Consider the following 24,159-nt stretch of genomic DNA (forward strand, 5'->3'; position numbering starts at 1 on the left):
TATTAGTTATATATTCTTTTTCTTTTTCCACTTACTTTTATAATGTTGGCCTGTGGGTGCGGTGTTTGTAATTAGCTGTCTGAATTCCAATTTTACTCAAAAGTTTTTTTTTATTTTATTTACTACTAAAAAGAAATTATAGGATTTTTGTTTGAACTGTAATAAATTAACCAGACAAGTTTTAGGGAATAATGTGTAGTAAAAGATTTTATTAAAATGACATTTGGGACTGTCGTAACGCTGGCCAATTACATTATAGCGTATTAATATATCAACAGAGGGGTTGTTAGTTGTCACCTTAATTACGTACTAATGGAAATGACCCATTCGCTACAGTCCAAAAAATAAAATAAAAGGAACAACAGGGTCTAGATTGATTAATAGGGGCGTGGGGCAATGGAGGTGAAGGGTTTTGGGCAGGAAATTATTATAATCAGAAATCCAGATCATAGGTTATGTGGGGTTTGCTTTTGCGATTGTCATTTGTCACTTTTAGGACTAATCTATCACATGCCCCCAATTGAACGGCTACCTATTTTAGATAGACTATTATTATTTCATGGCCCTGGATTTTCCTCTCCCTTCTTTTTTTTTTTTTTTTTTTTTAATAACTTCTTTAATGTTGCAATTTATTTCTGAGCTCAACAAAATGCTTCTTTTATAGTACTTCTAGTACTTTGTTTATAAAGCGAATGAGCCAATTGTGAGCTTTGGTCAAGTTGCAACTTGCAATATTCGTGTTTTGTGTATTTGGAATATTGTCTTTACAATTTCGGACCCAGACACCTTCAAGATCGATTGAAAGCTTTCAAATTGTGATGTTTAATTAACTTAATTCTAATCTTGATTGAAATACTTCATCAAATTTTGAGGAAAATTAAGACATGCTTCTCTCACACTTTTTACCTTTTGTGTTCTTCAATACCATCACTCACTCAGCTGCGGAGCTAGAGCGTTAGTTTTTTATTTGGCATAATTTAATAATTTTGGCAAAAAATTTACATTTGTATTAAAACTCACTTAATATGTTTAAATAATTCATCCAAAACTAGTAAGTTATCTTTTCTAGGAACCAGAATCCATAAACTCAAATTTCTAGATCCGCCTCTGCCATCACCACCTTTCACAAAATTTAAAATTTAACAAGCTCGTTTGGTATGTGGGGTGGGATAGACAAGAATATCTCATGAATTGAGGTATCTCATGGGATTAGCTATCCAGCTTTTACATGAGATAGCTAATCCCACCATTTTAGTATATCTCATAAGATTGTTATCCCTTATCCACCAATCAAATGTGAGATAAAATAATCTCGCTTTTTATCCTAATATTATTACCCCTTATCATACCAACCAAACAAGCCCCGTTTTGACTAAAAATGAAGGGATAACATTGCAAATACTCCGCACACAAGGCCATAAACTTGAGCTTTGACTTGATAAGTATGTACATGTTAAACGTGTCCGCCTCACTTAATCAGATGATTATTTTAACCTGTTATCGTATTGCTTTCGAATGAATATTATAACATTAACTGACGCGTGGTTCCATTAGTCAGAAAGTCAAGCAACACATACGAAATCATGTACGCAAGTATGATGGTAAAATTTTATGAAAAACAATTATATATAAGTATGGGAGTTGCCAGTTGCTTGCAGGTTTCATTTAATTACTGGAGCGCCATCAATGCCGCAAAGCCATGGGAAATTTTTTAGAGTGATGAGATAATTAGTAGTGGAATATATTCCCACTCAGCTTTTCCTCCTAAAATATCTTGACAATTCTATTCCTTTTTATTGCCATACAGGAATAGAAGTCCACAAAAGAGAACTAAGATTTATGGTAAGGCATCAAGTCTCAATTCTTTCTCTGTTTATAATTGGTGCTAGAAGTTTATTTATCCTCATTTTTCTGTTATCAAGTCATGCCAAGTAAACACCTAATCTGGTAGCTTTTAAGTGAGTTGACTTTGTAAAATATATTGCATCATTAGTGCTTAAAATTTAAACTAGTTAAAGTAATAGGATAGACTTATTTTGGATATTCTTATATGGGGTTTAGAAAATGACTGGGTAATTTTACAAATGGTCAATCAACTTTTATTTTATCGTACCAAAGTTTTTAAACTATTTTTTTATAATAAAAGAATCGTTCAACTTAGCCTAAATGTCACAACGTGTATGTCATTAATTAAACAATTCTTTTTTGTGACCGAATATTCATTTAATTTTATCTAAATATCATATAAAATGTCTTTTATGTTTCCTCATGATTGTTTTCTGTGACATTTTAAGAAAATTGAGTGGGCTTTTTGTTACAACGAATAGTTTATTGATTCTCGTGATACTTCGCTAAAATTGAGTGATTTTTTTATTACAAAAAATAGTTTAGTAAATTTAATGAAATAAAATGAGAGTTGAGTGACCATAATTATAAAATCAACCCAAGAAAGACTTCACATAGATGGAAAATGTTTACTCTATTAACTTAAAATGGAAAGGATGAAGCTTTCTGTTTTATTAATAGCAATGAAACACCATGATCATTTTATGTATCAAGTTTTTTTTTTTTTTAAAAAAGGTATATGTATCAAGTATATATTGACTTCCAACATGCATTTTATAGTTGCAGTTATCATAATCTTTCTTGGCAAAATTGGTCAGAAATCCTGGCGACAATTGGCATATAATTAAAAAATTGATGGCAATTTTTATCTACTTCTCCTTTAAATTACAAGAGAGTAGATGGACACTGGAACTAATTTATCCTAGAAATATCCAATAAAGTGACATCATGAAGCATCAATTCTAGTTCATTGTCTTGGTTCACTATCACTTGACGTCAATTTACCTAAGTCCTTTGTAGTTTTTTCTTTTTGATTCCGAATTTAATTTAGAGTTGGAAAAGGCCGATTCAAACTCCGATATTTCAGTTGATGTGCTTTATAATTTTGTCATGTATTTGTCCAAAGGTGTAGTTTTAGTTTGTCCAAAGGCCGATTCAAACTCCGATTTTCATTCTATAATAGGTGTAGTTTTAGCTTGTCTTAACAATTACAGTATATTTTAATATATTTAGTTATGAATATATATCATAGGCCGTAAGTGTAGGATTTTCATAGTACGGGGGTGTAAGTGTTTGATTTTAAATTACAGGAGGTCTATCCGTAACTGAGTCATAGTACAAGAGTGTTTAGGGTAGTTAACCCAGGAATAAAACTGAAATGTTTGAGTTGTCTCATGTGGTAATTTTCCCGTTATTAGGTAAACTGGAGGGCAATGATATAATTTCAAGTACCAATTGAAGCTTAAAACGGAAATCATGCATGGGACATCGGAATATTAAGACATGTTTGTATGCCTCCGCAATCTTTGTTTCTTGTAATGCAAAACGACATTATAATTAGTTGGCCCCAACAAAAGCGAAAAATAATGAAGCAGGTCTTTATTAAAATTTAAAAATGAGTTGAAAGAAGAAAGACGGGATAAATAGGAGTAGTAGATATATTATTGGTACTAACTATCGTTTAATAAGTTGGTGAATCTTAATTATTAATTAGGTGGCAAACCATAAATTGGATGTGGCAAGCACAAAGGAGGAATATATATGTTGAACTTTACAAATGAAGTGAAATGGTCAACTTTAGTAATGAAAATTTGGAAGTTGTTCTATCTTTATCTTCATTTTATTTTACAGTGCTGAGATGACAACGATGCCTACCCCTTAGCCACCGTGATATATGGCAATTTATTTTTGGCTTTTTTGCCAAATAAATAAAGAACTGGTCTTTTCACAAATAAAGGCCCTTCGGAGTTGAACTTTTATTTGTTTTCTCTACAAAAGATAATGAAGAGGAAAAAGAATAAGTTTGATGAGTTATATTGTAACAGAAATAATGACCTGATGCTAGCAAACCATAACCCTCTACATACACAGAAAGAAAGACAAAAGAAGAACAAGGGAATGGAATAAAGGTACTCACATTCTATGATTGAATCAGATTAATTAATAAAATATAAAACAATTATCTTGCGAAATAAGCTTAATCAACAAAGTTAACCGAATCTCTGGGTATATCGCGTTAAATGATTACTTGTGCGCTAAATAATTGCGTTAAATGATGACTTGTGCACTACATAATTGAGATTGGCTGATAGCATTGTCATTTGCGGTAGCTGCTAGCCGATCCGAACACCCTCGACAAAAAATTACACTATATATATAATGTATTTTTTCAATTTTTATGTACATATATAGATTTTGAACACTCTAAAAACAAGAAAAGATGTTGGTTCAATAGTCTAGGATGTTCAAAATTCTCCTGAGATTCCAAGCTCAAATCCCAGCCTCCAAAGATTGGTGTAACAAGTTTTACTAAGTACTTTGTTCTTAGAATTTGCTTATAGGATAAAAAATTTAGAAAAATTGGAGGAGTAATATATTGGTTTTGATAGTGCATTCACTCTTCCTAAGTAGATTAAACCCCCCATTTTGTTATTGCTCGGATTGTAACAAAATTCTTTTAAAATTTTACAAAGCAGATGAAATTCAAGTTGTTAGCAATAAACTAGAATTTCCCAGCAAAATAAAAGTATGATTTGTAGAGAGCAGTAAAAAAGAAGAAAATAAAGGTGACTAGATTTCTTAAGGGGCTTGCTTAAGCTAAAAGTACCATATAATAAGGACCGGAGGACGTAGTCATCTTTTGAAATTTAGAACCTGTTGAAAAACATTTAATTAATTATAAAACTAATATTAGTTAAATCAACGCTGACTGGAAAATATTACAAGCTATTTGGATCTACTTTTTTGGCCAAAGTTTAGACAAGAAATATCAAAAATATTCTTAGCTTTTTTTTATCAATAAGGGACAAACTTTCTTTCCCTCAAATACTAATTATCAAACACTAACTAATATTAATCGAATATTCTGTTTTACACTCATCATTAGGATAAAACTGAACTCCTTTATATGGGAAATCGTACTCTAACACAAGGAGGCTTTTATAGAATTGCTAAGATGTGTACCGCGTTACCCATGTGGAGATTGATGGAACATTTGGTGATACAAATTGCAATTATTGTACATTCCAATTGTCCCGATTAATGTCAAATTTTGCTTAATATGGATATTGGATGGTGTAGGAAGGCATTTTTGTTATTTAGAAAATAGTTAAACATCACTTATGATATGAGACAACGAGAATTAAAGCAATGAAAACGAAATAGAAGAACACACAAGTTTATGTGGAAATCCTTAAGGAGAAGAAAACCATTGATAGTTGAAATGAACAATGAACTACTTATAAGGTGTTGAATCTCTTGGTGTGAGGGCGCTTTTGAGGAAAATAAACGAGCTAAATTTCATTTAACAATATCGCTTCATGGTAAGCCTACTTGATAAAATGCAATTTCAGTTAAGTGAAAAGCTATCATAAGCCAAGAGAGGACATTTTGCTTCTCCGTCAATTTCTTTTTGCAGGCATGTAGTACAAATATAGTCCGCTTAAATCAAACAAAAGACAGTTCATATTAGGCTAAGCAACAAAGAAGGAAGGAGATTAAGAAAGACAAACGAAGTGTTAATTTCTTTTGTCTGTTCTTTCCAGATTTTTGGTTCTTCGTTGGACTCTGCGAAAAGTAAAAGAAGAAATATTGGTGCCATCAGATTATGCAATTTCCTTCTAGAAAAATGGATGCGTGATAAGATAGTATAGCCACCCTGCACGTGTTATTGTATATAGATTTGGACTGAGTCTTGAAATTCTGTGGGATGAAAAGCCAGTCTATGTTCATGAAAATTATGTCAAATTTCGCAAATGCATATCGTACTTCCTACAGGGAATTAGTACAAATTTGACCTCACTCTGCTTCTGATCTTTCCAAGAAGCATCACAACTCACAAGCAATGGCATATATTGATATAAACATTATACAAGAATGAAATTCAAGCTGAAGCAGAGTTAATTAAGCTATGAAAATTACATCTTCGAACACAGTTGATGCAGGGTACCATAATAACATATTCTGCCATGAATAAAAGGGAAAAAAACAGATTTATCCTTGAAAACTATGAACCCTTTGTTTCCGGTAAGAATATTTGTATTCTTCGAACTTTATACACCTATTATTATTCTCAATCAAAGTTCAATGGACTCTCTTTTTCTTTCTTTTTTCCTGATCACATTCTTACAAGAACTAGGACCACAAGATCCTGTGAGGCCGTGACAATATTTCTCTGTATTTGAACCATAACAAATTAGATTTGCCTATTTCCTTGTTAGCATGTTAGGGTGTCCCACATCAATTGAGAGAATAGATTGTTGTCTCACTATATTGTCTTGGGCGATTTTCGATGTATGACCTAACTTTTGAGATTGAATTAGGCTCTAAATTGATCCTCTTAGAGTCAAACTCATCCGTGTTCTTAATTTAGCCAATGTTGGACTCCTATGTTGTTGTTCACGTTCCAACTATCAATCCTCCTGACCGTGCATGAGAGTGCTAGATTATCCCATATTAGTTGAGGGAATAAGTTGTGTCTGAGGTTAAGTTAGGTCCAATATTCATTTCCTTACAATGGTCTTGATTCATGCTGAAAATGGAGTTCTACTTCTTATACGTATTCAGTTCTCCAACTTGATTCTGCAGCATTGTTCACTTAAATGATCGATTTAGGTTTCATCTACTTGTAACACTGGAGTTACTTAGCTTTGGTACAAAACTAGCAATCTGCAAATAAAGATGCGAGATGAGTGTCCAGCCCAACTCCGACAACCATGAGCACTCCCATTAGTATTACTTATCTGATCGCTAAGAGAAAAGGAAACAAGAATCTTAAAGCAGTACAAGGTTTAGGATAAAAGTAACCATACAATCATCAACATTTTGGTCTAATAATTCTAATATTGGGAAATTGAACAGCATATAGAAAGACAAGTGCTCTTTATTGTGATGAGACATCCTTCCCCGACTTATAGCATTTGAATCAACACTTCAAATGACATTAATACTTTGAAGAATCAAACACAAACATGTCTAAACATTCATAAATTCCTAAAGAGAATCCTCAGCAGCACCATCAAGATCTAGATAGTGTGGGATTATATCGGGGATCCATTCACCACCTTGCATAAAGTTGCGGACTGTGAACTTAGACGCTTCTGTTTTATCGATGATTTTCGACCATTTTACTCTGCCTTCCGTACTGGACCCTGGTCCTCTATTATTATACTCCGCCAAATATATGTTCGTCACATTTGGTTTTGGAAGCCAACCTTGCGGGTCAATAAAGTCTTCAATATAACTCGACATAATTACTCCATTCCCTTGATTTTTCCATGGCCTGCCTAAGTAACTTGTCACTGCTGACTTATTAAAACCTGATGCAGGAGATATTGTACAATTCTGAAGAACTAACCCTGGACTCTGAGTTACTGTGTCTTGGCCAGGGGCCACTATTGTGATCTCTTGTCCATGTGTAGGTGTTCTTGCATAAACTACACTATTTTGAAAAATGGCTTGTCCATCACCAGTGATAAAATCGATAGTGCCATAAACTTCGCATTCTCTGAAAAATGCGGACCCTACTTGAGAAAAAATTGTATCCTGGAAAGCCACAAATTGGCACTGATAATATGAAGCGAAACCGTGCCAAGGAGCACTGGTCAATGCAGCTGCTTGACTGCCTTCTGGTCCAGCAGTATTTTTGATTGTCATATTCATTCCAATAAAACCACTGCCGTAAACTTCTGCTCAATAAAATTTGATAATGTAACAACCATCACAATCAATTGTAAAAAGAATAGATACATAGTTGAAGCCCATAAGTTAAACATGTTTTATGAGGGAGCTCACATTCAACTTTAAATTTTGGAAGCTCACCAAGTGTGTTAGCTCTCAACCCTTTGCACTCCACTAATTAGAACCTCCCTTTGATCAATTTTGTCTATATTTTAATACTTTTGCTAGTCTTTTAATAAAAAAAACATTTGATATCCTTAATAATAAAAATATTTTCACAAACTATCCTTTATCTCCTCTCAAAAGTCTAACTTAGCTAACATTTCACTAATTACAACCTCCATTTGATCAAATCTTATGTGTCTCCCTTCTTCTTCTTTTTTTCCCGCGCATTACTTAAGAAAAATATTTAATAGCATTGTAATTGTCTAAACTATCCTTTACCTCCTCTCAAACGTCTTACTAGATCAACACTCGACTAATTAGAATAATAAGAGTGAATTTTAAAAAAGGACCATCTTTTTTATAAATCATTCAGTATTTTAAAATAAATTCAGTTTGTTAGAACGACTAATGTAATATGGCCGATCTAGGGGGTAACTGATGGTTATTGTGATAGGGAGAGATTACTTACCTAATGTGGCGGTATTATCTGTTTCGAGACCCATACTGCTACTTTTATTTGCTGAAATTATTGTGACTCCCATCCCATCGCCAACCAGGGATATGTTAGTTTTATTGCTAGGAATGGTAATGTTTTCATTGTAAGTGCCTTCTTTGACATGTATAAAGTATGGTTTTGAACTCATATTTGGAGCTGCAATTAACGCTTCAGCGATGGTTTTATAGTCGCCTGAACCATCTTTTGCAACTATTGAGTCGTAACAATTCCCGGCACTCCACCACAATGTCATCACAGTTGTGAAAATTACCACTTCTTTGCCTTCCATCTCGATTTTTTCTGCATCAATAATACAAAAATTAAGATCCAAAAAAAAATACAAAGTAGAGAATTGAGTGCTAATTTAGGATGTGTTGTCATGGCAGAAAAAAATTCCAAAAAAAAAAAAAAAAAAAGTAGTCATTTTTTGGCAATAAAACACCATAAAAAATATTTCCGTTGAAGGGGAAAAACTATTTCTTGGCTTATTCTTTTTTCTCCATATTTTAATCCATTTGAAATTAGTTAAAAAGAAAAAAAATTTGTCCCAAATACGTTTTTCGAAAAATATTTTCTTTCGTGTGTAAAATTGCTATCATCCATCCTCAATTGCCAAATTTGATTTTCAGGAGGTTTTTCACTTCTTCTTTCCCTTATCCAGGCTTCCATCTCGCACCCCCCAAAAATTGCTAAAACATTAAAGTAGGTAACTGGTGTAATAAAGAAAAATGCACAGAAAATATTCAAAGATTTATTATTAGGCACTATTAAATAGATGCTAAGGGACTAATATATCTCAATAATACTAGATCAATTGCACGACTAGAGTACTGAAACCATTAGCATCAACTTACCACATAATTAACGTACTTTGATAGTTCTGTGGGTGTACTCAAGATAGAAAAATAATTATTTAATGATAAATGAAATAATACATGGCGAACCTACAATTATAATTGTTATTATAGAAAACTGATGAAACATTTGTAGGTGAAATATGAAATTGCAAAGGTCCTCATTAATAGGGGCACAAGTGATAGTCAAAGTAAATATCTTTGGTAACGGTATACAGGCATAGTTGATTCTACATTAAATTAGCGACTTAGATGTCAAATTTGCGTCAGATTTAGTTACTAAATTTTAAGTAGTAACTTCAATTGATCATTTTTCATATCAATTTACCTTAGTAGGCGAATTGAGTTTCAGACAACGATGAATATATATATATATATATATATATATAAAAAAAAAAAAAAAAATCAAACATGTGTGTAACGATCAATTGAAGATCTGAAGGAAAAAAATACAAGCTCAAATTGATGAACCATAAGCCTGTTGAAATAAATCATCTCATTAGAAGAAATAAAACATATAAATGGAAACAGAAAAAGTACTATATTACATTATCCCGTAAATACAACACCCTAAACAACTAGAAGAAAGCATAAATTGAACTTATCTAACAGAAAAAGGAATAGGTTTACCTTCTGCTGAGCAAAACACCCACAAACAATAAGATAAAGTGATTTGAAGAGAGTTTCTGACAAAATCAAGAGAAAAAGGATATAATCATAAAGTGATTTGATATTGTATCATCTACATTTATATAGTGACAAAGAATATGAAAAGGTTATACACATCTTTATCAATGGAAGATTACAGGACCAAACTAATAAATGTTGAAATATTAAAAGATCGGTACTATATAATTAAGAAGATTTGCACACCAACACTACAAATAATTACTCCTTTCGTCTCGAGTTATGTGTCGTTTTTTTTGTTTTACACACTCCTTAAGAAATATTAAATAGGAGGGTTATTTGACATACTTTACCCTTATTTATGTCTAAGTTATAAAATTTCTCCATTAAATGTTTACTTTATTTAAATGTCATCTCCATTAAATAAAACTTCAACTGATAAGGGTAAAATGGAGAAAAAATAATTAATTATGCCTTAAACTCCTAAAACGATAAATAATTTGAGATAAATAATTTTAGTAAACACGAGATAATTTGAGTCGGAGGGAGCACTATAGATGAAACAATTCTTGTGATTCAATGTACGTGAAAGTATTCGTTTGAGAGAAGACACTTTCTGAAAGGACGAAATGGTTAATCAACTTTTTATGGGTATTTTTGTAATTCTATTTTAACTTAAAAAGCTTCCCGCTTTTAATATAAATACTAGAATTAGCATAAGCACTTTGCTCATGTCCCTAGTATTAGTAAGAACGAGATTTTAAAGATAACATAAATATTATTCAGACAATGTGCTTGTGTTCTACTACAAAAATTAACAAAAAATACAAATCCTAAAAGGTTAATTATTTCTGACGAATTAATCGGTTAAAATTTTATATATATAAGAAAGGGAGCTCTAAACCTAAATAAATTTCAAGGCGTTCGAAAGGTTCCTAATCTTAAGTTACTCTTTCCGTCCCCAAATACTTGTTCCATTTTTCAGTTACACGCCCCTTAGGAAAACATTTATAAGGGTAGCATTTTGACTATTTACCCTCTTATCATAGTTCATTATGTAATCTCTCCTCAATAAATATTTACTCCATTAATATTGAGAAGCTTTTAAATGTTGCTAATTAATACCATGGTAAAATAGAAACCTTACTTAATTTTATCTTGGTTAAATAAACGACAACTTTTTTTAGACAAGTATTTTTCATAAGGACGATGAGTATTTTGGGACGGAGCGAGTAGAAGTTATAATTATCTAGTAATATCGTCAATATATCTTCTATAAAATAACGTACTATTGTTACGTCTTTTACATTTTTTTTTTATATTTTACATAATTTAAATAAGGAATGGCTTAGTACAAAATATTTGGTTAATCTCGAAAATTAAAAATACCCTTCTACTTTGTCTTATTAGCTAATTTTATCCTCTTTTAGCGATGATGATGATGGTAGGCGGGTCGGGTCGGGTCAACAAAGGGAGTGGGTAATTTTTTTTAAATCGGGTAAAATAAGTGGATTTGTGGGTTTCCATCCAAAATAGGAGTATAAGTGTGAAGTTTGAAGACGGCATGAGTATTTTTGCTCACAATCGCTAACGGATGGTAAAATTAGCTAATAAAACACGCGCTGGAAGGGTATATTTGACCCTTTTCCCGTAATTAAATAATTATTCTTATATATTAGAGAAATATTAAATAACTATTTTAAATATATATATATATATATATATATATATGTATGTATAAAAGGGAAAAGGGTCAAATATACCCCTCTACTTTAGTTTATTGGCTAATTTTGTCCTCGGTTAGCCAAAGTGATCAAATACACCCCTCCGTTAGCCAAAGTGTTCACTTATACCCTTAAGTGGATGGAAATCCCTAATTCAATCAAAATTACCCATTTAATTAAAAATACCCATGCCCCATATTATAACCCGCCCCGACACAAAAAATAATTTCACGCCATCCAAATATAAACCGACCAACTTTTATTATTTCATCACTTCACTCACCAAAGAGAGGGAGAAGAAAAAGTCCGAGAACTAAGGATAATTGATAATAGCTTACTGTAACATTCATTGGCCACAAATTGGTCAATCATAAATTGGCCACAAATTGGTAGGGTGATAGCTAAGAGGTCTGCTAGATTTTACTGGTGTATATGCTTAAGTTTACATCAGGACATAACAAGATGATGAAGCAATGTCGTGGACTTCAAATCCTTATTGAAGTTATACACCTTCATGAAAGCCACTATCTTATTGAAGTTATACACCTTCATGAAAGCCACTATGTGTGAGAACATGATGCTAATTTGACAACCTGAAAGCGTATTGTCCCATTAATATTAGAGCTAACTTGTTATTTCTTACTAGCCATGTTAGTGGTTCGCAGGTAAAGCCTATAGAGCTCAGCTTGAATGATATGATGTAATTGAAAGTTCAGTCTCATTCATTGTGTTAGAAATATAATTTTGATTGTTCTAAAATTACTGGAAGCATGTTGGTGTTAGCTATGACTTTTAGAACACCTAGGCGCATGGATTTTATGTTATTTAAGTTTCTTGTCTTTTGTATTGTCTAGGTACATTATTGTGTTTTCATGAAGGTCAAGTTCATAGTGAGAGTGTGAAAGCATTTATTAGTATGAGTTTAGAATTATCCTTTAGCACCAATATAAACCCCCTTTGTAATGTTATTATGTAAGAGTGGAATTCTTTATAATAATATGAAGTGAGCTTAATGTCAATCTCCCTCTTCCCTCCACTTTGCGTCTTATGATATTATCAAGGGTCCGCTTTATATTTCCAACACATTGGGCTATCAAGCAAAGTGAGAGGGGTGGGTTATATTTGGGTGGGGTCAAATTATTTTTTGTGGGTCAGCGCAAGTTATAATATGGGCCATGGATATTTTTAAGGGGTAACTACATGGCATAACTAACTCTACCACATTTTTATATTTAGTAGCTATAGTTTAAAATAATTACATCTCATAGCTAATTATAATATGTTAAATACAACTTATAGCTACATATATATACAAAGTAGAATACCCCATATCACATTATTTAATTCCAAACTAACCTTCTCATCTCTCTTTCTCCCCTCTCCCCTCCTCGCATAGGCTTCCGCGCCTCTTTTCCGGCGAGAAACAGTGAAGCAACTTTCAATTTTCAACCTTCTCATCTAATTAGCATCCCTTCTTCTCATAAACCTTCTCATATTTGAATTGATGCCATCTCCAACTTGCTGTTTTACTTTAAAAATACCATTGATCCAACGGTGAGAAATTTGTTGTTGTTAACGCGTATCAAAAAGCATCTACTAAGAGCTACATGTAAACCAAACTCGAGGCTCATGTACGGTGGGATATCTTTTATTATATTTTTACAAGAGAAATCTATGGTTGATGCAAGCATATGAGTATACGTAAAGTTTAAGCTAGAATATTTGTTGAAATAAATCAGATCTTCATTGCTTCATTGATCCAATAGTGAAATTTGTTGTTGTTAACGCGGTGGCTTTTGAGTTTTCACGGTCAGATCCGGTTAGATCTTAGCCGGATCTACTTAGTTTTGGTAAGATTTTGCTTTGTCGGAATGCGGCCGGTGATTTCCATCCTGAAAATCATTTTTTTTAGTGTATTCATTAAATTTTTAGCATACAATTCACTGTATTCATTAATTTTTTGGCATACAATTTAGCGTTTTGTGTATTTTATTTTCTTGTATTCTGTTTTTGAGTGTATTCGTTAATTTTATTTTTTGTATACAAATGAATACATTAATTTTTGAAGTGTATACAAATGAACGGAGAGTGAATTTTATTTCTTTGTATTCAATTTTTTGAGTGTATTTGTTAACTTTTTTAGTGCAAAATTACGTGTTTTGTATACAATCGATTAAATATAATAAAATGAATACACCGTAAAAGTAACTATAATGAATACGAGTTGATTTGAATACATTTAAATTGAATACAAAATTTAGCAAATTTTAATGACTGTATTCATGAATACAGTCACACTTAATAGCGAATACAACATGAAACAAGCGCTAGCTATATGTTTGCCACGAAAAGTAAATAGCTAAACTGTAGCTATGTGGAAAAAAAAACCCCCAAATAGTAGTCATTTATGAAATTTTCCCTATTTTTAATGAAATGGATAATTTTGGCTAAATTGGGGATTTCCATCCACTTAAGGGTATAAGTGAACACTTTGGCTAACGGAGGGGTATATTTGATCACTTTGGCTAACGGATGGCAAAGTTAGCCAATAAACTAAAGTAGAGGGGTGTATTTGACCCTTTTCCCTATTTAAAAAGTTAAATAAATATTACTCCCTCCGTCCTAATTTAAGTATCTTAGTTTGATTAGGCACTGAGTTTAAGAAACAAATGGGGACTTTAAAATCTTGTGGTTTTAAATTAAAGACCTGTGTAGTCCTTTAAATCTTGCGGTCTTAAACTTGCCATGTAAAATGTTGGAATTGAAACACTTACTAAATATAGAAAGAGACACTCTTTTTGAGACAGACCAAAAAGAAAAGTAAGACGCTTAAATTGCAACGGAGGGATTATTAAATAACATAGTCGAGTTATAAATATTTTTTTTTTTTTAAATATAAGTTCTCGAATATGATTAATGTTTATCATATTTAGCTACATCAACAAAATAAGAAATACTTCCATATAAAAATTCTCAGTCACATAATGCAAATAATGATAGGGTAAAACTCTAAATAAAATATTTGTAAAGCATAACTCCAAAAAAACATATACATCTAACCCCAATTTTTATCAACCCATAACTTCTTCCTTCGCGTCTCATAAAAATAGTCATAATTAATTTGAATGTAGCAAATCCATCGTTGATTTATCAAAATTTCCAGTGGATACAACTTTAGTTAAACTCAAATCCATATAAAGTAAAATCTAAATGTTAGTACAATTTATACAAGATAATGTTAATTATTTTCCTCGCCTAATAATTATATTGAATTTTCAAACAAATCTCTTATTAATTGTAAATAATGAACTATTATCGTTACTCACTGGATTATAACACTGATTTATATTCGAGCGTGCACTAATATATCTCTCAACCAAATTTTAAAAAATAGATGATATCTCTATATTCAAATTTCTAGCATTTGACTAAACTTATTTAAACCCTATAGCATCCTTTTTCCCTTACCATTAAACTTCCCCCACAATTTTTAGTTCTTCGTGTATCAAAGTACCAGAAAAAGTTCTCTTTCTTTTCATAAAACACTGATTATCTTTCTAGTTTTATTATTAAGTAATATTATAATAATTTTTACACATATTTAAAACATCGTATATATTTACAAAGTAATAGGCACAAAATCTGGCAACTTAACTGATATTACCAATTTTAATTCTTGCTTTTATTTTGTGTATATAATATTTCGATTTGATTTGATTTTCTCTTTGGTTTATTTCTAAAATCAAAATAAAAAAAATATTATCGGTTTTTTAAATCAAACCAAACCCAAAAAGTAGCGATTTACTTAATCAGTTTGGTTCAATTTTCGATTTGAATCACCTTTTTAATAAATCATGAACACCCCTACTTGAGCACAATAGTTCTGAGGGAGTTAAGTTTTTAATATATATTGTAATTTTTTAAATGGGATATTATGAATACACTTAGATGCCTTAGATCTTTTATTGTTATTCAAATTATTGTGTCTATTCAGGAAAAAAAAATTTAATGAGTAGACGTGATCAAGCAATTCATTCACAATGGAATCATATGCGAAAGTACTTAGTTGAGTTCAAACACTTTAAATATTCAGTAAAGTAAGAAATGTTACGATTTTTATCCAACACAAAGTCATATCCTTGAAAGAATAAGTCACGTTAGAAAACTAATAACAAAATTTATATAATATAAAATATTAATATTTTGAATATTATTACTTCCTACATAGAAGGAAAAATAATAATAGTCCGAAATATCGGGACACCCTACATATTACGCAAAATACGGAAAGCTTTAATAATCAAAATTTTGGCTGATTTTAGAGTCCTAAATATTAGAAAAATAATTAAATGATATTTTGTCTAGTGTGAATTTTTCTTTTAAAGACAAAAAACAGGCGAACATTATTTTGATATATATAGATATATTCACTAAATATCAATAAATATATGTCTATAAATCAAATTATTATTTTGTTTTAACCTAAGATCGTTGAAAAAATCAATAAACTTCTTTCTCGGTATGTAATTCAATGAACGTTGTAAGTGTTGTTGGCATGTCCTGTATATTCTCTTTTCCATTGCTAACTATCCGGCCGTCCCGCGCTATTGTAAAGAATAGACTATTGTCTCTTTATATTGTCTTGGACTATCCTCAGTTATGAGGACTGAGCTAACTTTTCAGGTTGACATATGTAGAGGCGGATCTAAAATTTCTACAACATGGTGTACTACTAAAGAATGGAGAAAAAATAAAGTATTAAGTGGGAAATAGTTTCTGTTTCTTTTAGTACTAAAAAACTCAGGATTAAAATCAAGTGCGACATTCAACCATTTTAGAGCATGGGGGCAGCAAATAATACGAGATCAATTTTTAAAAATATGTTCATGAAATACCGAGTTCAGCGAAGAGACCATGAGTTCACGTGCACTATAATTCTGACAGTAAATTTGCCCATGGACGTAAGCATGACTTCAATTTTCTTAGTATGGTGTATCAGAGTTAAACTCATCCATATTCTTATTTACCAAAATGTTAACAAGTCTCATATTATAATGTTCACGCTTCAAATGTTCAGTCTTGGACGTGTAGAGAAGTGTTAAATTGTCTCAAATTAATTAAGGGAATATGGTGTTGTCTCCTTATATAGCTTGGGTAATTCTCAACTCATGAACTAATTTTTGAGGTTAAGTTAGATCCGATATTCATTTCCTAAACATGGTCTTGAAATTACTTGTGACAAGTACAAATATCTGGTCATGCTGTAAACGAATTTCTACATATTATACTAATTCAGTTCGCCAACTTGAGTCTGTAGCATTGGTTACCTAATAGATTTGTTTAGGTTTTTTTTTGTTGTAACCTAGAACTACTTAGCATTGGTAAAAATAACGAAAGATGGTTGCATTATTAGGAAACGGTGTATTTTCATGTCAACTCCTAGTAAAACCATCATGAGAAGTTATGCAAGAAGTTCCGAAAGCATTTGTTAATCTCATTATAATATTCAAAACATGCAGCCTACAAGTAAAGATGTGAGATGTGTTGGATATTTAAATTTGGATACGGGTCGCCCATGTGGCCTGACCCGACCCATTTAGAAAATGATAAGATTGAAGAGTTACCAGGCAAGTTACCCTGGAAGTTACAAGTCCATACAACCACTATATTTGTGGTGAATGAACGTGTAGTGTGGGTTTGATATAAGTGAACTGCTCCTCTCTCTCTTCAGTAAGAAAAATACATGTTCTCCTTCTTCTACAGAGAAGAGTTTTCTCTTCTACTTCTTAATAGAGACACACTAAAAAAGACATCTAGTTTGTGAAACATAACTTTGTTTCCAAGAGATTCAAAATTCGACTTGGGGTAATTTGGGTAGCAAGTTCAATGATTAATCTTCCGCTGTTTTAAGGTACACAATTCATTGTCCTTGCTCCGTATTCTTTTTCTAACAAGATGAATGTCAAGCCCCAAAGCCTAGTTACGACAACTATGGGCACTCCCAATAAAAGCAACAATACAAGTATCAACATTTTGATCTAATAATTTTAAGATTAGGAAGTTGAGTAGCATATATATATAATTGCAAGACTTTGGCCCGATGACGTAGCAAGCCCACATACCAGGAATTCTATTTATCTCTTTTCTTGTTTTTTTTGCTTTTTTCCCCTCTTTTTTTTTTTCCATTTAATATCTATTTTTCAATCGATTTCTTTTCCTACCCTAACAGTCGCTTCCGGTCTTTGTCCGTTCAACAGTCTCTTTAAGCACAGAACAATCGCTTCTTCTATTTATCCCCGCCCTCACGAAGGCACTTCCTCAAAGCGAGAGATCTGATGGGGAGGGAATTGCGAAGGATCAGAAAAAGAACTTAGAAGTTTTTGAGACGAACTGCCTGATCGTCACGGTCATCGAGAGGCTCGGAATGTGTTCAGCAAGTAGTTCTCTTCCAACAGGACATTCTCCACGCAATTGCAGAGGGATGATTTCTCCACGTCCATTTGATCGGGTCTCCTGTCTTCAACTGTACGTCCATATTTCGTTTCAAATATGATCAATATACAATGACATCGGTGGAGGGAATTTGACGGAGCCAAGTAGAAGGTACGGTGCAACAAACTGTACAACGAGCATTGAAAGGAGAAGGGATGGTTCAATAAACTGTACAACGAGCATTGAAAGGAGAAGGGACGGTTCAACAAACTGTACAACGATCATGAGAGGAGAAGGGTGTTGCACACACCTCTTTCGGTTTGATCCACTTTCTCGTAAGCGTTATGTTCTTCATTTTACCAAATAGTTTTGAAAGCTCTTCATTATACCCATTTCTTTATCCAGGTTTGAAACCGCTAATGTGAGTAAACTCACACACGGAGGTAGAATTGATAAAATGTACATTTTGCGTCTTCAATTTGCTAAAAGTTGACCCTCTAATCCTAAAATAAAGAAAAGGGTAAAAGGAGCCATTATGTCATAGAATGCATGGTACTATAGCATGTACTGATCATTGTCCATTACCTTCTGGTGTTTGCCACAAATTCTATTGAAGAAATTGCAAGAAAATCCGGACAAATAATTTTCAATTAATATTGTGTTGGCCCCAGGACCTTAATTAGGCAATTTTTACTTTTGCCTCCAAAAAGATTGAAGAATTCCTAGCAGTTTTCAGTACCAGTACACTCTATCAAAGAATATATGTAAGTTGGACTTGCATAGTTCTCCCGGAACATTGGAGCAGCCCGTCTGCAGTGGTCATCGGAGATTACCACTTAACCCTGTTTGTTGAGAATCGATTAATTCAGTCGATAGTAAACCTTGAGTGAAGAGGGTGGGGCTGTTCCACACTCTTGAATATTTTGTTAGAATTTATTAGTTCTGAATAAAGAGAGTTTGCATTTAGCTTAGCTTAATGAGCGGAACATTTTTTAATTTTTTTATAAGGGTAGATGAATTGTGAAGTTCAGCAAAAAGGAAGAAAGAACTTCCAAAACAACTACGTATGTTTTTTTTTGCAAAGTGTATAACCGAGTGTTACATGACTTCTCTTATATATGTTAGTTGAATTATTTAGTTTTAACTACTCATCTAAAAATCTTAACATAATTTAAGTCAAAGCCGGCCAACAATTGCAAAAAAAAGAAACAAGAATAAAAAAGAATAAGTATATGACAGTAAATAATATTTTCATGAACAGTTAGTAGAAAGGTGGGAAATGAATACTCAAAGCACCAAATAAATTTGAGAAGGGATGTAATTACTACTCACACCTTTATGAACTTGCAACTTCTCCTGTCACAGAAATTGAGGCTAAGTTTTATGGTGCCAATCTTTGTCGTAATGTGTTCACCTGTTTCTTCTAAGTCATTGATTTAATGATAATCATATTTTGTTTTGGGACTTAAATGAAATTAGTTAAGATTCCCATTTTTACGATTAAAGAGTGATATTTTGAGCGGGGGAGGATGTTGAATTAGCGAAGTTCATAACCATGGAAAAAAATAATCGTTAGAGAGTTATCATTTACTATCATTCAGATTTAAACGAAAACATGAGTCTTGGATTTGATAGTATAGAAAGTTTTGGAATCAAAAGGTGCCTCATCTATGGAAGGTGCCACATAAATTTTACTATTATCTAAATTATATATATAGATTTTGTCGATGCTTCTTGATTAGTTGAAATATTTAAGGACAAAAGAGTTATTTAGCAATCTACAAGTTCTTAAAGAAAGACATTGCAGAATAGAAGTTTTTTCCCTTTATTTTTTATTATGAATTTATTTATTTTTCCAAATTTACTAGTATGTATATAAGAAGAAAACTGCTCTTTATTAAGATGATGCGACATCCTTTATTGACGTGTATCATTTTGTCGAATCAATACTTCTTGTGACATTTATACTTCGAAGAATAAAAGGCAAACATGTCTAAACATTCATGCGTTCCTAAACAAAATTCTCAGCATCATCAAAGATCTAAATAATGTGGGATTATGTTGGGGATCCATTTATCACCGTGCATAAAGTTGCGCACTGTGAACTTAAACGCTTCTGTTTTATCGATGATTTTCGACCATTTTACTCTTCCTTTGGTACCGGACCCTGGTCCTCTATTATTATACTCCGCGAAATATATGATCTTAACATTTGGATTTGGAGTCCAGCCTTGTGGGTCAATAAAGTCATTAATATAACTTGACATAATTACTCCCTTCCCTTGATTTTTCCACGGCCAGCCTAGGAAGCTTCTCACCGATGACTTTTTAAAATCTGCTGCAGGGGATATTGTACAATTCTGAAGAACTAGCCCAGGATTTTGAGTAAAATTGTCTGAACCCGGGGCAAGCATTCTAATTCCTTGTCCAGGTAATGGTGTTCTTGCATAAATTGCACTATTTTGAAAAATGGCTTTTCCATCACCACAGATAAAATCTATGGTGCCATAGACTTTACATTCTCTAAAAAATGCCGATCCTATTTGCGCAAAAATCGTATCCTGGAAACCCTCAAAACTGCATTGATAATATGAAGCGAAACCGTTAAAATAAGTTGCACTAGTTAATGCAGCCGCTTGACCACCTATTGCTCTAGCAGTATTCCTGATTGTCATCTTCATTCCAATAAAACCGCTGCCGTAAACTTCTGTTCAATCAAATTAAAAAATGTAACCATCTTAATTAATCTTTTAAATAATAGATAGTTGAAGCTCATAAGTTAGTTGAATAATAGCCTTATTCATAAGAATAAACATCATCTTTGTCTAGTTAATCATAATAGCCTTAATCATTCTTTACCTCCTCACAAGTCACAAGCATCTCAATTAATCTTCGAAATAATATATAGTCGAAACATATACGTTGAACATCGTTTTTGTTTTCCTCTTTTCATTTAGGCTGATTTATTTTTCTCGTGAAGGACGCCTTACAAATGAAACATTAGACTGTAGTTTAATGTTTACAATAACTTATAAAATATCTAAACCGTGGTCTAACGATTTTTTATAAAATACTTAATTCGTTCAAAAAAGATCTTTAAACCGTGATTTAAAAAGTTCATAAATTGTAAGACAAATAGAAAAAAGTGTCAACAAAAACATACCCAGTGTAATCCTACCAGGTGAGATCTTGGAGGGTAGAGTGTACGAAGACCTCACCCCTACCTTGTAATGGTGGAGAGATTGTTACTAAATTCGTGTTACCTTTCGAGTGTACTCCCTTTTGGTGTATATTAACTGTCCTTTATAAATTTTACACACTACTCAATAAAAAGTACTAGTCCAAACAACCTTGTACTTCCTCTCAAACATCTAGCGTAATTAACACTCCATTAATTAGAACAGTAATAGTAGATTTGAAAGAAAAAACTTAATACTAACATTTTTTTTTTATAAATTATTATATATTTTAAATAAATTCAGTTTATCAAAACAACTAATACCATGAACGGTGAATAATTGATGAAACTTGTGATGTTACAGGACTCAAAATTTCTTTGCCAAGCTACAAGAAACGGATTTCCGGAAGTCCACAAAAAAATTATTGCTAATCGACCAAAGTGAGAAGCAAAAATATTCTGATAAAGACGTTCCTCAGTAATATCATCATGACTCTCGAAGTCATGTGCGGTAGCAATATCAAACCAAATACGACGAGTAATGGGGTCCGAGCTAAGCCTTGGCTAAACCTTGGAAATCGTAATGCCATAATGCTTTTCAAATCCTCCTAGCCATTATCCTACTGCAATAATTCTTGCTAAGAAGAATGCCCATGTTGTGGCAATTCCACCCAGAAGGTAATGGGTTACTCCTACAGCATGTCCTTGTATAATGCTCAAGGCTCTTGGCTGAGTAGTAGGAGCAACTTTTAATTTATTATGAGCCCAAACAATGGATTCAATAATTTCTTGTCAATAATTTTATGTATTCAACCAAGAAAAACCCCTCCACCTAGATTCGAATCCTAATACTATTATTAAATAATAATAATAATAATAATAATAATAATAATAATAATAATAATAATAATAATATACCATCACAAGAGAGAGAGATTACTTACCTAATGTGGCTGTGTTAGGTGTTGCAAATCCTTTTTTCTCACTTTTACTTGCTGCAATTATTGTGACTCCCATACCATCACCAACAAGGGCTATATTTGTTTTATCAGTGGGAACAGTGACGTTCTCATGGTAAACTCCTGCTTTGACATGTATAAAATATGACTTTTTACTCTGCTTCGGAGCTGCATGTAACGCTTCAGTGATGGTTTTGTAGTTGCCTGAACCATCTTTTGCAACTGTTGAATCGAAAATCACACAACTCCCTACACTCCACCATAACAGCAGCATAACCGTGAAAATTCCCACTTCTTTGCCTTCCATCTCGATCTTTTTTTTTCTTTTTTTTCTACATTAATAAAATAAAATTTTCAGGGAAAAAATATACAAAAGTAGAGAATTGAATGCTAATTTTAGGATGCTTTTGTTATCATGGAAGAGAATTTATAAAAGTGAGTCGTTTTCTGGCAACAAAACACCGTAAAAACTATTTTCTTGAAAAACAATTTTTTTGGCTTATATGTTTTGCTATGTTAATCCAATTGAAATAATTAAAGAAACTAATTAAATAAAATTTCTGATGAAACGTTATTCGAAAAACATTTCTTTTGTAATGAGCACAACCTTAATGTAGAACTGGTATCTTCCATCCTAAAGTGCCAAATCTGATTCTAAACAGGTTTTTTTGCTCCTCTTTTCCCTTACCTAGTATTCCCCCACAGAGAAGGATGTAGCATTTCTGTTACGGATTCATTTAAATCGATGACTTTCGACATAAAAAAATACTAAAATCTCAATAAATATTAGATGTCCATAATTTTAACATTAAAATGAATTCAATGTTGAAAATATTACAAGTTGAACACATTGAATTTAAACCATATATCAGCCTCTATTGCCCCACCCCACAAAAATTTGAAAAAACCACTAAAATAGATTACTGGTTTAATAAAGAAAAATGCACAGAAAAAAATACAAAGTAAGCTTTATTTAAAAAGAAAAATGCTAAGGGACAAATGTATCTCAACAATAGTATAGCAATTGCACGGCTAGAGTAATGAAACCATTGATATCAACTCACCACGGAATTAACAAACTTTGGTCCTTATGTGGGTGTGGTCAAGACACAATAATTATTATTTAGTGTTAAATCAAACAATACATTGTGAACCTACAACTATAATGTGATTATAGGAAACTGATGAAACATTTATAGGTTAGATATGAAATTGCAAAGGCCTTCATTATATAGGGGCACAAGTGATAATAGTCAATAGACCTGAATTGACTTTTGATATTTATGTAACGGTATAAAGGCATATTAGGTTCTAGGATAAATTAGCTACTTAGATGTTAAATTTGCTTCAGATTAATTACTAAATTTTATTTGGCTACTTCTACTGGTTCTATTTAATATTAAATTTGCTTCAGATTAATTGCTAAATTTTATTTGGTTACTTCAACTGGTTCTATTTAATATTAAATTTGCTTCAGATTAATTACTAAATTTTATTTGGTAACTTCAACTGGTTCTATTTAATATTAATTTACCTAAGTAGGCGAATTAGAAAAAATAATCTTGTCGAGTTTCAGGTAGGGACGAATCCAGCTTCTAATTTGAACTCAATAATTTATTATATATATTAATTTGAAGTCGTGTTCTCCGTATGTGTTGTTGGCATGGCCACAACTCCACAGAAGGACCAGGATTTACTGATGATGACTTGGGCTTGGGCACATAGATCGTTCATTTTTTTGCGCGATTTGCCCTTCTTTTGGGGTGATTTTTAAATTTTGCCCCTTATATTTGTGGTCATTAAATTTTGCCCCCCATATTACTGGTCCTTAATTTTTGCTCTTGCGTTGCAATCTTGAAACAGTAAATCACGGGTTCGGATTCGAACCTCCGCTCAAGATAAATTTAAAAAAAAAAAATCGCAAGACAAGGTTTGTCGCGTGTATGCGGACTAAGATACTACGCCTTGTGGCGGACTTGGC

At 32.3% G+C, this 24,159-nt stretch overlaps 2 protein-coding genes across 2 annotated transcripts; both read right to left on the reverse strand.

Moving 5' to 3' along the window:
• Nucleotides 1-6,782: 6,782 nt before the first annotated feature.
• LOC132048272 (pectinesterase-like) lies at nucleotides 6,783-8,698 on the reverse strand. Its single transcript, XM_059439176.1, has 2 exons — nucleotides 8,378-8,698; nucleotides 6,783-7,751 (listed from the first exon to the last, which is right to left on the reverse strand). Exons 1-2 carry the CDS (start codon nucleotides 8,691-8,693, stop codon nucleotides 7,057-7,059), a joined length of 1,011 nt encoding a protein of 336 aa, XP_059295159.1. The 5' UTR covers nucleotides 8,694-8,698; the 3' UTR covers nucleotides 6,783-7,056.
• An 11,376-nt stretch (nucleotides 8,699-20,074) lies between these two features.
• Nucleotides 20,075-22,485, reverse strand: LOC132047823 (putative pectinesterase/pectinesterase inhibitor 38). The gene is made up of 2 exons (XM_059438804.1): nucleotides 22,164-22,485; nucleotides 20,075-20,748 (listed from the first exon to the last, which is right to left on the reverse strand). Exons 1-2 carry the CDS (start codon nucleotides 22,483-22,485, stop codon nucleotides 20,075-20,077), a joined length of 996 nt encoding a protein of 331 aa, XP_059294787.1.
• Between the last annotated feature and the right edge of the window lie 1,674 nt (nucleotides 22,486-24,159).

The sequence above is a fragment of the Lycium ferocissimum genome, chromosome 2, assembly GCF_029784015.1.
Source record: "Lycium ferocissimum isolate CSIRO_LF1 chromosome 2, AGI_CSIRO_Lferr_CH_V1, whole genome shotgun sequence".
Lineage (NCBI taxonomy): Eukaryota > Viridiplantae > Streptophyta > Magnoliopsida > Solanales > Solanaceae > Lycium > Lycium ferocissimum.

Coding starts and splice junctions, on each gene's coding strand:
- LOC132048272 (XM_059439176.1), bottom strand. CDS start 8,693: ATGGAAGGCAAAGAAGTGGTAATTTTCACAACTGTGATGACATTGTGG. Junction 7,752..8,377: donor AGATAATACCGCCACATTAG/GTAAGTAATCTC, acceptor TTTATTGAGCAG/AAGTTTACGGCAGTGGTTTT.
- LOC132047823 (XM_059438804.1), bottom strand. CDS start 22,485: ATGGAAGGCAAAGAAGTGGGAATTTTCACGGTTATGCTGCTGTTATGG. Junction 20,749..22,163: donor ACCTAACACAGCCACATTAG/GTAAGTAATCTC, acceptor TTGATTGAACAG/AAGTTTACGGCAGCGGTTTT.